This window comes from Anomalospiza imberbis, chromosome 5 (genome assembly GCF_031753505.1).
Source record: "Anomalospiza imberbis isolate Cuckoo-Finch-1a 21T00152 chromosome 5, ASM3175350v1, whole genome shotgun sequence".
Classification (NCBI taxonomy): domain Eukaryota; kingdom Metazoa; phylum Chordata; class Aves; order Passeriformes; family Viduidae; genus Anomalospiza; species Anomalospiza imberbis.
The window spans coordinates 9,304,236-9,317,961 of NC_089685.1; the positions used below are offsets into that span (position 1 = coordinate 9,304,236).

Below are 13,726 nucleotides of genomic sequence, written 5' to 3' on the forward strand. Positions count from 1 at the left end.
CCTCTCCTTTCCCCTTTTCCCTTCCTTTTCCTTATTTTTCCTTCTCTTCTTTCTCAGAGATGGAATAATGGGGAAAACATTGAGCCCATTTGGTAAAGAGATTCCAATGCAGAAGCAGTACTCAACTCTGACAAATTGACTCTTTCTATTGGCTTGACAGATGCCCATTGTCTGAATCAATCTGCCAGAGGTTTTTCTCCATTGCAAAGTAACTGAGATACCTGTAATGCTATCCCAGTACATCTTGCAAAGATGAGTAATATGGCTGCAAAGATAAATAGCAAAGGATTGCAGAAGGGAAAATTACAAATAAAAAAGAAAATAATGTGTTTTGAATGTACTGTTACTGTGAGTTATGTTTCCCTTTTACATAAGGCTTAAGCTATGAAAGAAAAAAAAATACAAAAAGTGGTGAATTGTACTTAAGCAATTGGGGAAAAGGACTGTTTTCAGTGAGCAGAAAAAGCAAACAGTATAGATATGATCTGTAGAGGTAAGATAAGGGAATTAAAATGTAAACTTGTGAATAATGTGTATGTTGTCTAAAGTTCTTTGAATGCATATACATGGAATGTCATTCCAATTACACTATCTAAATCAAAGTTTCAAAACAATGGATTTCATTTTTTTTGTGAACTTATTTCTCAAATATGTGTTACTGCTGATTTAAACTGCTATTTCTAATTTTTAGAAATTGAGAAGGGAATTGTCCCATTACCCTTTATAGGCAAATTTGTCAATCCTATTCCAAATGAATCCCAAATCAGTCTGTGTAAAACTGTTTTCTGTGCGAACAACTGGGAACAACTATTATGTCTGCTCTCATAAAGTAGATGAAATGTAGATTTAGATTCCTTTGAAAATCACAGTGTAAGGGCCACATCTGTCTGTAGTTTGCATATCAAATTTCCTTTGAATTTCTCCCTTCTCCCCTCATGATCAAAAGAAGCATATGGGCTTTTATGTGTTTAACTGAGGATAGAAGTTGGTATCTCACGTCACGTCAGCTGTTAGGAAGTGCACTGTGTTGTCTCCCTTGCATTTGAAGTGAAAATGGCAATTTCAAACAATTTCACAGAGAAAATGAAGGAGTAAAGGGATGGAAAGTACAAAAGTGTTTATCTGAGGAATGAATAACTCTGACTGACATGAAGGAAAGCAAAAAAACTGAAAAATTCTTATTGTTTTGGAATAGACTATTTCTAAAAATTGCATATTGGTGTTAACAGAAAAGAAATTTATATTTAGAGGCCTCCAAAGAAGTGGGAAAAAAAAAGACAGAAAATCAGACTGACTGGCATCTCAGTGCTGCTGTGTAGTGATTTAGAAACTAGTTTCTGCCTGACTGCTCATTCCCCAGAGCAACATACTTGCAGAAAAAAAGGGCAAGACTTACATTGAAGGAAAGCTCTCGTATATTGCTCATGAAGCAGGGTATTTCACTCCCCGATACAAGGCCAAATTCAGCTTATCAAATTAATCTTGCACTACCCTTGCCAGCAATGGCACACAAGCCAAGGCAGTACTGGTTGTATGATAAGGTTTTACTATGGGTTAGAGTTTGTTCAGAGCAGGTATTACTCCACTCTCAGCACTGCTGATGACACCAGCTTTTATTAAATACATGTCTCTATATATTTTCCTTATCATACACAACTCATCTGCTTCCTTTAACCCGGTGACTTCCTTGGAGGGTTCCCACTTTCTGTGGTTCTTCATGCTATAGTGTCCCTATGTCAGCCTTAGCCAGCAGAGAAAAGCTTCTCAGTATTCTTGCTCTTACATTTGTTAACCAGGGTTTAACAAAGGTGGTGCCTTCTCATCAGCAGTTACCACATAATAGATACTAAGTCCAGAAGTGTCCATAAAAACCTACATGAGAAAATTTATTTGCACAGGACAAGTTACAAAACATTGTTCAGGACCTCTGCACCTATAGGAAGATGTAGTCAAGGTTTTCATACTTAAATGAAGCAATCTAATACTAGTTTTAATATCTTTAGGAGTTGGGTCTCATTTGCAAGCAATTTTAAAGATACTGTTAAATTACTGAGAAGTCCTAATGAATAATAACAGATTTTCATGGATTCTTTGTAGTAAATTACATGTTTAAAATAATGAATTGCTAAAATTTCTGACTCTTCTGATACATTTCTTACAATGAAGAGCATATGCTGTAATACTGAGTAACACATTCCAACTCTTTATAAGTAGAACAGCTGTCTTATAATTGCAATTTTAACTGTGCATTTTGGGGCTTTGGAGGGGTTTGATTTTGGAAGGTGTTTGTTACATGAGAAATCCAAGATGTGAGAGCTGGAAAGTGAGCTACAGCACAGGCTTCACCTTAACAATCTGCATTGGTCCCAGCCCTAGGTGATTTTTTTCTGAATGGGAGAGTAATTTCTATCCCTCCACTACCTGACATCTTATCTGGTGAAAACAGTTTATTTCCAGTAATTTCATTAACACATCAGCATCCATCTCTCAACTTGATGCTAGTTATAAGTTTTCTGTGACAGTTTATTGACTACATAATCCTTGTTTAAGACAAAAAATACTATTTGCATTGTTTTTCTAGTAGCAGGAAAAAACAGAATACAGCCAACTTTCTGCTGACATTTCAAGTCTGTTGCAAATTAGTTTCAAATGTTTCAGGGAACCTAGCCCTACAGAAAGTGAGTTTTTGTTCTTCTGCAGTATAGAGCAGGATTTTCACCATGCTGTTGAGTCTTCTGGGGATTGTGGCAGAGGAGAAGCCTTATCTATAATCCACTTTAGTCTGACATCACTGTGTCTATTTTGTGGCCTGGTGATTACAAACTTATAAGATGCTGTCATCACAACTGTAATTGGCTTCTGAAAATGCATATATGTATACATATAGTATACATTATTTTCAGTATTTTTCCCTACTTTTAAATATATATATATATATATATATATATATACAAGTGCAGGTCTGTTTTGTCAACTCTAAAGAGGGCCGAAGAAGATGAAGATTGTTTGGTGATCACAGAAAATTTTAAAAGAAGAATGAATAATAAGGATTATATTTTTACAAGTAAAATTCAAAACATGCCAGAATTGTATACTCAAGTGTCAAAGCTGAGCTTCTGAGAAAATGAAACTAATATCCAAACATGGCTACCTGAATGGAGAGCAGCATATCATGTTCAAAAACTCAATTGAGAAGAGGACAAGAAAGATTGTGTAGCTAGAATCAAACATAGTGTTTAGAGGTAGAAATTCATCGCAGGTATCCTGAGCCTTTCAGTCCCTCAAAGTAAACTGTCTATTTAAAACAGATAAAAAGCAGCAGAACATATTAGTTTTTCCTAGTAACTGACTGATTCTTATAGTGGGTCAGAGTCTTGCTGGCTTTGTAAACAATGACATCAAATTAAAAGAGACAGAAATCGGTAGAAAAAGGTATTTTTAGAAAGATTCACAAGGAACAGGATGGTCATTGCAAAAGAGTTATTCCAAAGTTTTAAAAGAATTTAAGAGAGTTCACAAGCCTTTTTCCAGATGACCTCTATAAATTCCAACTCAGAGAATAACTCACGTCAAGACTAATGTGCATTGGCAAGGCAGAAAAGCAAGATTTTGCTAAATCTGTTTGCATGCAACCTTCAGCTCAGACTTTTGGCTTCCTTACTGTGATGTTATCTTGTCATTGAACTGCAAGACTGAGAAGATTTCCTCCTATGTTTATTTCAAAACTTTTTTAGGCTTAAGGAGTGGTGTTGAAAGGGAAAGATAGTTTGTTTCTCAGTTCTTTAGTTTGTAGTATTGCGGAGAACTTCTTTGAAGCTTTATATCAAACATGAGCATAGGCCTTATTTTAACAAGGTCTGCTTTGCCTCAGAAGCATATCTGATTACCATTAAGTCCACCCTGAAGGGATATTCCAGACTAGTGTAAAATTATACAAGAGTCAGCAATCAAGTAATAACATTTATATGAGCATCATGGTAAAACAAAAAACCAGAATAATTTACTTGTAGTTTTTGGAAGTTACGCTCAAAATTTGGAGTGATGGTTTGCTAAACAAAAAAAAAAAAAAAAAAAAAAAAAAATTAGTGATGATGCTAATAGTTAGCTAGAAGTGATCTGACTAGAATTAAGATGGAAAACTTGGTAAAATATAGTAGAAAACTTCATTGTTTATTTAGTCAGAGAGCTTCTAAGGTCACCTGTCTGATATATAACTTAACCTTTAACCAGTGATTGTAAGGTCTAAGAATGCCTGCTTGTATTTGATAGGTTTATGTGGCTCCAGAGTGGTCTCATGAAGATTTCTGCCCCATCTATCCTTTGAGTACTTCAAATGTAAAGTGAGCATACATTATAAATGTGAGACAATGACCAAAAATACAGAGATAGGACTAGACAACGAACGCAATTACTCCTTTCCACTCACAATTGTTTTTGATAAAAAGATTAGAATTTGGCTAAATCAGCCCTAGCTTGCCTTTTTCTTTCCCATGCTATTTAACAAAGTCAGTAGAAATGCAAAAACTAATAAAAGCCACGTTAAAGTTGTCTGTCAAAATATTGCAGTTGAACTTCCCTTCAAACTACTAAGACAGTTCCCAAGGAGCATGCTAACATAAGTGATGATGTAAATATCCAGGAACAAGAAAAATGCACACATTTTATCACAGTACTAATTTTCTTTTTCTTGTCCCAGTATAAATCTCAAGTAAAAGTAATTAAGTCTTCCTTTTGTGAGAATAGTAGCTAAAGATAATCAATAGCTTAGAGTAGCTTAGAGGTTATCAATATGTTTACAAAGGCAAGTGTAACATCTTCCTGTAATATCTGTTAGTCTAAATTTCTTCATATACAGAGAGATCTAAAAACAAATTTTGTTAAAACTCATAGTACACTGAAACACATGAAACACATAGACACTGAGATTTATGCATCAGCAACTTAACTATTATTTGAAATTATTAATTCCATAAAGTATTGTAGACCTTTTAATGACTGTTTTATTAATAGTGCTTCCCAATACCAGTGACCATCTGTGACTGCTTCACCATCTGTGATCCCTATTTCAGTTCATGAGGGGGAACTAACAGTGCTATTACACTGATTTTGCAATATAAAACATTAGCCAACTAGACCTACTGTAGATGATTAATTTGTCTTTGCTTATAAGTGCACACTGAGCAAGATAAAATTAGCTCCTTTGATTTGTTGGCACAACATAGGTTTGTGAAATGGCCACAGGAAGCTGAAAAGATTAAATTGCTTTTATTGAAATCTGAAATGTGCAAAAACTGATGGAATTTAGATGAAGAGAATAAAAGAGCTTAAATGGCACTTGAAAAGGTGGTGAATGTTTCCTTAAAGATCCATGGCAAAGGATGTGTTGATTATTATAATTTTTTAAAGCTAGGTAACAGAGGACCAGCAAAAGGGAATTGTCAATATTTCTTAAAAACTTGTACAGTTTATTGATGCCATTTTAAACTGAGAAAATACTGATTTATAAACTCCTACTTAAAATTAATATTATTTATAACTTATCTGAATGAAGTGGCATTTATTTCAAAAGAAATGCCATTTTTCATTAAAAATGTTAATCCTTGCAGAAATGCTGTTCTTGTCTGCAGAGGCAAGAGAGTTAACTTGATCAATATTGGTTTTATTCTTCTCTTATTAAACTGGGCTAAAATGCTTCTATATGTTGGTAATAACATGTTTGCATTCTGTAATGGCTGAGCTGATTTTTCTTTTTTTTCAGTGTGCATGTGTAGATCAATCTCTTTTTCTTTGCTAAGGCAAGATTTGTAAGAAGCTTTTAGGGAGATAGGATACAATTTCAAAATCATTCAAGTTCTGCTTCTTAACCAGTATACATTGCATGGGAGCCTAAACTTTAAAACTAAAAAAAAAAAAAATAAATTCAAAACCATTTGTGATTTAGGATGCAAATTGAATTGCATCTAACCAGTTGCATTGTCTACTTCCCTAGCTGATGAAGGGAGATGGGCACCTCAAAAAAAAATAATTATCAAGCTAAGGTAGATAGTTCTACATCAGGATGAATCACTCTTCTACCATTAACTGTGGGGAAGTCTGGAAATCTGGATGGAATTAAATTGTTATAATTTTATACTGCTTAATTTTTTAAAAGTTTTAAACTGTAGCTTCCTAACTGGAACAAATTTCATTTATGAAAGTCTTCAGTGAACTGAAGAAAGCTTATGCCAGTTTTGTAAGGGACAAGAAAATCCTCTGAAAATATTAATATATATAGCATCAGATATGAGACAAAAAATTACAAGATCATGAGAGAACTACCTGTCTTGTTGCTAGAAAGTTCTGCTCTGTTTGGATTTCAGTAGAAGTTATAGCTTATGGGTATATTTTCATTGTCTGGGTCAGAGTCATCTATTTGACCATACAGATTATAAATAAATTTAATTAATAATGTTTATATAAGTACATTTATAATTATACATATTTTTTATTAAATTACCTGTTCTATAAAAGGGAGGTATATATGTATATATAATTCCCTCTCACACACATACGCATTGTATATGTTTATTTATAACCATGCAGAAATTTAAGAAAAAAAAAAAAGAAAAAACTTTAAAATTACCCTTGATTCAATTTTAAGAATATAAGGTAGATTTTTTTAATCTTAGGCTAAACAAAGTCCTAGTGAGTGTCGCCCTTATTTTTGCATTAGATTGTTCATCTTTAGCAGAATGATAGCCATTTTTCTTTCTGTTTTCTGCTGCTTAATCACAGATACAAAATTTACTGACTTTAGGAAAGTATGTGGTTAAGTTAAAAAGCCATAACCTGAAAAAATTTAAATAATTTGTGATTAATTTTCCTGCAGCATAGTGATTCAGTTTTGTTTATTCTATTGCAGTCAAAAGGTTCTTCAAGCATGACTCCATCCAGCACTCAAAAGAAGGTGAAGAGGACTCTGCCCAATCCACCTCCAGAGGAAGCAACAGCAGGAACTCAGTCCCCATATACTTCTGTGGGATCAGTTTCACGGAGAAGGATTTGTAGGACCACCACTATGGCCAGAGCCAAAATTCTTCAGGACATAGACAGGGAATTGGATCTGGTTGAACGTGAATCAGCCAAGCTTAGGAAGAAGCAAGCAGAGCTAGATGAGGAGGAAAAAGAAATAGATGCCAAGTTGAGATACTTGGAAATGGGCATTAATAGGAGGAAAGAAGCCCTACTAAAAGAAAGAGAAAAGAGAGAGCGTGCCTATCTCCAAGGAGTAGCAGAAGAACGTGATTATATGTCAGACAGTGAAGTTAATAATACCAGGTCAACAAGAATAGAAACTCAGCATGGCTTGGAAAGACCACGTACTGCACCCCAGACAGAATTTAACCAGTTTATGCCACCACAAACCCAGCCAGAAACACAGTTTGCCCCTGCTACAAGCCCATATGCTCAATATCAGTATTCATCTCCTGCCCTGCCAACTCAAGCACCAACTCAGTTCACACAGCAGTCACATTACCAACAACAGCAGCCTTTGTATCACCAGCAGGTTTCACCCTATCAGACCCAGACAGCATTCCAAACAGGAGCTACTATGTCCTTTACCCCACAGGCTCAACCTCCACCATCTCAACAGCCATCTTATCAACTCCCATCACAGATGATGGTGATACAGCCAAAGCCAAGACAGACCACATTATATATGGAGCCTAAGATAACAACAAACTATGATGTAATTCGCAATCAGCCTCTCATGATAGCACCAGTTTCAACTGACAATAGTTATGCAGTTTCCCAGCTGGGCAGTAAATACTCTACCTTGGACTTAAGGATAGGACTAGATGAGAGAAACAGCATAGCAAGCAGCCCTATATCGAGCATATCTGCAGATTCGTTCTATGCAGATATAGACCACCACCATACACCCCGAAATTATGTGCTGATTGATGATATAGGAGAACTTACTAAAGGAACAGGAGCTCTCGGTTCCAGTTTTAGCCTCCATGAGAAAGATCTGACCAAAACAGATCGACTTCTTCGCACAACTGAGGCCAGGAGAGCACAAGAAGTGTCAGACTTCCTAGCACCACTGCAGACGTCCTCTAGGTTACATTCCTATGTTAAAGCTGATGAAGATCCAATGGAGGACCCTTATGAGCTCAAACTTCTAAAACACCAGATAAAGCAAGAGTTCCGTAGAGGTGCAGAAAGTCTCGATCATCTGGCTGGCCTGTCACAGTATTACCATGGAGAGGGCAGCTACAGGCATTTTCCAAAATCTGAGAAATACAGCATAGGTAGGCTTACTCTTGAGAAACAGGCTGCTAAGCAACTCCCAGCAGCCCTCCTTTACCAGAAGCAGTCAAAACACAAGAAAGCCTTGATAGACCCCAAACTAACAAAGTTTTCACCTATCCAAGAAAGCAGAGACCTTGAGCCTGACTATTCAAGCTATATGACTTCTAGCACTTCAACACTTGGGGGAATTACTACTAGGGCAAGGCTTCTTCAGGATGATATCACTTATGGCCTTAGAAAAAACATTAGTGACCAACAGAAGTACATGGGGCCACCACTGACGTCATCCATTGGAGCAGGCCTTGGGAGTGCACTAGGTCCAACAATGAGATCTGCACTACAAGATGAAGCAGACAAGTCTTATAGCAGTGGTAGTAGATCTAGGCCCTCATCTAGGCCCTCCTCAGTGTATGGGCTCGATTTGTCATTGAAAAGAGATTCTTCCAGTTCTTCTTTAAGACTGAAAGCCCAAGAAGCTGAACCTTTAGATGTTTCCTTTAGCCATGCAGCACCTTCTGGAAGAACTAAACCCACCAGTCTACCTATTAGCCAAAGCAGGGGAAGGATCCCAATAGTAGCACAGAACTCAGAGGAGGAGAGCCCACTAAGTCCTGTTGGACAGCCAATGGGAATGGCAAGAGCGGCAGCTGGACCCTTGCCACCAATATCTGCAGATACCAGGGACCAGTTTGGATCGAGCCATTCATTACCCGAGGTCCAGCAGCATATGAGGGAGGAGTCACGGACTCGAGGCTATGATCGAGATATAGCCTTCATCATGGATGACTTCCAGCATGCCATGTCAGACAGTGAAGGTAAATTAGGCCTCAGACTGGTATCTTACTATCACAACGCAAATCCTCATTTCTATGCATGTGTCTGATTTTTGTTACACTTCAAAGACTTGTTCTTCTTCTGTTCCTTGGTGCATCTTCTGTGTATCTACATTTTTCGGGGTTGATTTGTTTTGTCGTATTTGATATTTTTTATTTTACCCTAACAGTTTCTGAATGGTGTTAAGCTACTCTTGCATGCTAATATATTGTTGTTGATTTGCTTTCCTTTTGGTTTGCTTGTGCATTTTCCTTTTCACTTGTTTATGTCTACTTTTCAATGATACTGTGTAGAACATTCCATGTACAACACAGACTCTGCCATCAGTCTTTATGTGCAGCTCTCTCCAGTGACTGTGAATCATTGAACTTATTTGCAATAGTTTTTGTTGGGATTTGGAAATAATCTCCCAAATCTCTAAAAAATTCCAGTAATTTTATGTGCATGAAATTTCATGATAGAACTCAAAAAATTACAATTCCATCTCCCGATGCACCAATTTAGATCTGTGTTTATATAGAAATAGTCTGTTCATTAAGTACATATTATATGTTAGAACCATATAGAGCTTAATAGCAAAAAACATTCTACATATGGTTTGTTGAAAGCGTCCTGTCATGTGGACTTCTGTGCATTCAGAATTGTGATTATGTAAGATAATTTGTCATTTGAATACCGCAAGACAATCTCATACTTCAATAAACTTACATAAAGTATTTTACTTCTGTTGATGGGTTATGCAGCGTAGCTGGTTTTATATGCACCCCATACACGTCTGCCAAATAAGCACAAGAGTTTTTCTCTCTTAAGTTCATGAAAGGAACCTTTATGATGTATTATAAATAGTGCAATTAAAAATGCTGCTTCTGAATAAGTACAGCAGAATGTTAAAGCTGATGTTGAGTAAATAATTGCAAATTATGTATCAGTTTTGTTTGAGTCAGTTCAGACTTAATATATTTTAAATTGTTTAAAAATCATAAAGACAGTTTGAAGGCAAATGAAATGAATATGTTCGAAATTGTATGCGCTCCATTAACTTTTTCTTATGTGTATTTACTGCACAATAAAAGAGACTTTGCATGCGCTCTATTGTCTGTAAATGGCAATGATTGTCTCAAAAGACATACTTGCATGATTATAAAGTAGTATGGTTTATTTTTCACATTTCTACTAACCTCCGTTCATTATTGCATTATTGGTTTTTTTACACATGCTGACTCATAAGCATTAGAAAAAAATATCTATTTGCCTTTCTCATACTTCATACTAAGGGCTTTGTTCTGTAAATTTCTCTTCTTATTTCTTAGATAACCTCTTCATAAACTCTGTGTTTCAGGAGAGACTCAGGGTCATCAGCTTTTTTGATATTTATCAGAAGTTTAACTGTTTTTATTGTCCTTCAATTCTTGGCACGCAGAGTCCTATAATTAAATCTGAAAGCAGCTGAGAGGAACTCCTCGAGTTAAAACTCATATCATTCTTCCTAAATAAGCAGATACTATCTTGTCTCCTCTCAGCTTGTGACTTTTACAGGTCATTCTAGAGTCACATTGTGAAAGATACAGGACTTTTCCTCCTGAAAACTAAGGAGAACCAAACTGGACCATAAAGATCCAATTTGGTGCTATTCTAACGCATATGAACAGGCCATAAGGAATTACATATCTGCCCTACAGTGCAGTATAGTTCTCATATATATTTGTACAAGACATACATGTAACACTTCCAGTTGAGCACGCTTCAGTTTTAAATCAGTCTCTGATTAGTTAGACCCTTTCCCGTGGTATTCTAATTCAATTCACATAATCTGTATTAGAGTGATATGTCACTCGGGGCTTCCCATTTCAGCAGTCTTTTTTTTGATTTCTATCAAATTTTGTCTTCACAAATGGCCTATTTCTTGGGAAACCAAAGCATTTCATGACATTATTTTCAAATATGCAGTCTAATAGCAAGTAACCCGTATTGAAAATAATTGATATAATTTGGATGTAAGATAAAAAATTACATTTCTACAGAAAGTCATGGCCTTCTTTTTTAGGGAATGCACTTTCTCTGTAGTGAACTGATGCCCTGACAGTGGACAGCTATTCTGGCACGTTTCATCCAAACTTTTCGAACAGTTTGCTTTGCAGCTTCCCTTTATTTTAGGCAACTGCTGCATGGTCTTGATGAGATTTCATTTCAAGAAATCAGTCTTAAGCAGTGTCTTAGGAAAAATCTTCTTGTGCTACACCTTGATTTGTCACCTTAAAAGACTTTTAAAAATTAAAATCTCAAATTTGAATTGTTTTTCTTTGGTTCGAATTCAGAGACGTGTGTGACTTTCCGTTCATTTTTTATAAATGACATCTCATAAATACTAGAAGAGAATGCAAATAAGACTTTGAGTCCAAACCTTCTGTTTTTCACTAAGTACATACTGTAACAATTCTTAAAACCATGCTTCAGGTAGTAAGTAGTACTTACACTGGGATTCCAAACTTCAAATAGGTTAAAAAAGTAGCCTTAGTGTCAAAAGAGCACAACGTCCAGAGCTGCCCATTGAACATAAACAGCATTTTGAGATCTTGAAACACCTGGAGTTTTCTCAGGGTTCCCAGTACCATGAAAACTCTGATCCAGCAAACAGATCTCTGTAAACCCCACAGCTGCCACTTTCCACACATTGTTAAGTATGCTGGAGATACTAATTTTCAAGAACGTTGAAGCTAGTACTCAAATTTATGAATATAAATAGCCCTTGCTGTTCAAAAGGTATAAAATCTACCTTTTCTCACCTCAAGTAGTTTTTTTTTCTTTTATTTGCTAATTTTGAAATTCTTCAGCAGAGTTTAGAAGTTTAAAATTGAGATATCAATACACCAAGATATTAACACAGTCGATTCCTTGTAATTTTTCATCTGTGGAATTTAGAGTGATCACTGTTACTTCTCTGATTGAATTTCTTGGATCCCACGGCCTGGAGTTCAATCTCACCTGGTTAATCTGTTTGGGTGGAATCATCTGACTGCATTCTGTTAGCCTTAGAATAAAAGGATGACTTCTCTAAGACTGTCAGTGGTTCATCTTGGCTGTTTTCAGGTTTCCAGCTGTGACAAATCCCAGCCGTGCAAGCCAAAACCAATGGGGTGTGTATGTACATGTGAGTGTGGAGTGTGTTTGTGTGTGTCTGAATACACATATATTTATAACTTCTTAAATGTCAATAGAATACACACATTTATCACAGTTTGATTAAGAAAAAAAAGTAGGCTGGTCAGAACTGCAGTATGGAACTCTAGATTTTCAAGAGTAGTAATCCAGGAAAAGTTATTTCAACTGAGGCAGGAGGAAAAAAAAATCATTCTTTCTTCTGCTCAGATGATAACACAGATTGTGAGAGCCAGCATTAGCATCTGGGGTCAGGATTATTTATTAGGTTCTTCATGCAAGCTTCAGAAAGAAGTTCTATCACGATGAGTTACGAATGAGACTGCTTTGTGCAGGTACTGACTAACTGGCATAAATGTGTAAAGCATGAAATTTTTGCATGCTATATCATAATGGTTTATTGATAGCAGTTAATAACTAATCAGTAGTGAGATAAGCATCAACCTCTAATAGTGTTTCTGATAATTCATATATGCTTATCTAAATAATATTAAATAAACCATTTCATGTTAGATTAAGTTTGTGCACAGGCATGAAGGAAGAGACTGCATAATATCTGAATCAAGATTAAAAAAATTTTTAAAGGTTTAATATAATATAGAATGTTAGTTTTACCACATACAATGTGTACTTTTGAAAAAAATCATGCATATATATTATTCCTCTTTTTGGAAAATTTTAAGAAAATAGTAATGAAAAAATGCAACTTCCTTTTTTCCCATTAACATTTTTTTGAAATAATTTCTTTAAACCAAATAGATAATGTTTACTTCCACAACTAAATAGGAAAGATTATTAACACTACCATTTTTCCTTTTAAATTCTTTTCTGTGTCATGTGCATTCACTCTTGTTGCTGTAGCAAAAACTGATCTTATTTAAGGTTTGCAATTCCTTGTGGTTTTGTTGAAACAAATATTGTCTTCCTTTGATTTCCAAATTTATTTTGCTTAATAAAGCATAAAATTCAAACTTCCCTTACATTCTACATTGCATTACCTGAACAATGCCTTGGTTTATACCGATTAGCAACATAGAAGAAAACAGGACGTGATTTGGATGCCAATGGAGTGACGCCTATGTCAGTTGACCCAATAGTGAGCATAAATATACGCATTTGCAAATCTGATTTCAGTGAAATTACATTATTTGATCCCTAAAAGATGTCTAATACATTTACTGTTGCAAACAGTAATATTAGCCTTGTAGAACTTTTGTAGAAAGAAAGATCCATACATAAAGGTTTGTACTGTAAAATCGGGGGATGGAATTAAAAATTAGAGCACCTGTAATATTTCTGCTTAGAATTTCAGTTACATTTCAGGTTGGTTTCCTATCTTCTTTGATTTGGTTTGATATTGATTTCATAAAGAGGTTGTAATTTTTTTATATGTAGCTCTAGATTATTTCCAAAATGTTTTGATCAGTATTCAGTTCAGAAA

At 35.5% G+C, this 13,726-nt stretch overlaps 1 protein-coding gene across 11 annotated transcripts in view; it reads left to right on the forward strand.

Annotated features, from left to right (window-relative positions):
• Positions 1 to 13,726, forward strand: part of PCLO (piccolo presynaptic cytomatrix protein) — a 315,212-nt gene that overhangs the window by 169,283 nt on the left and 132,203 nt on the right. For all 11 annotated transcript variants that reach the window (XM_068189563.1, XM_068189562.1, XM_068189566.1 and 8 more), the window contains exon 7: positions 6,902 to 9,110. In XM_068189563.1, coding sequence (XP_068045664.1) covers positions 6,902 to 9,110 — 2,209 coding nt within the window. The remainder of the gene's footprint in view (positions 1 to 6,901; positions 9,111 to 13,726) is intronic.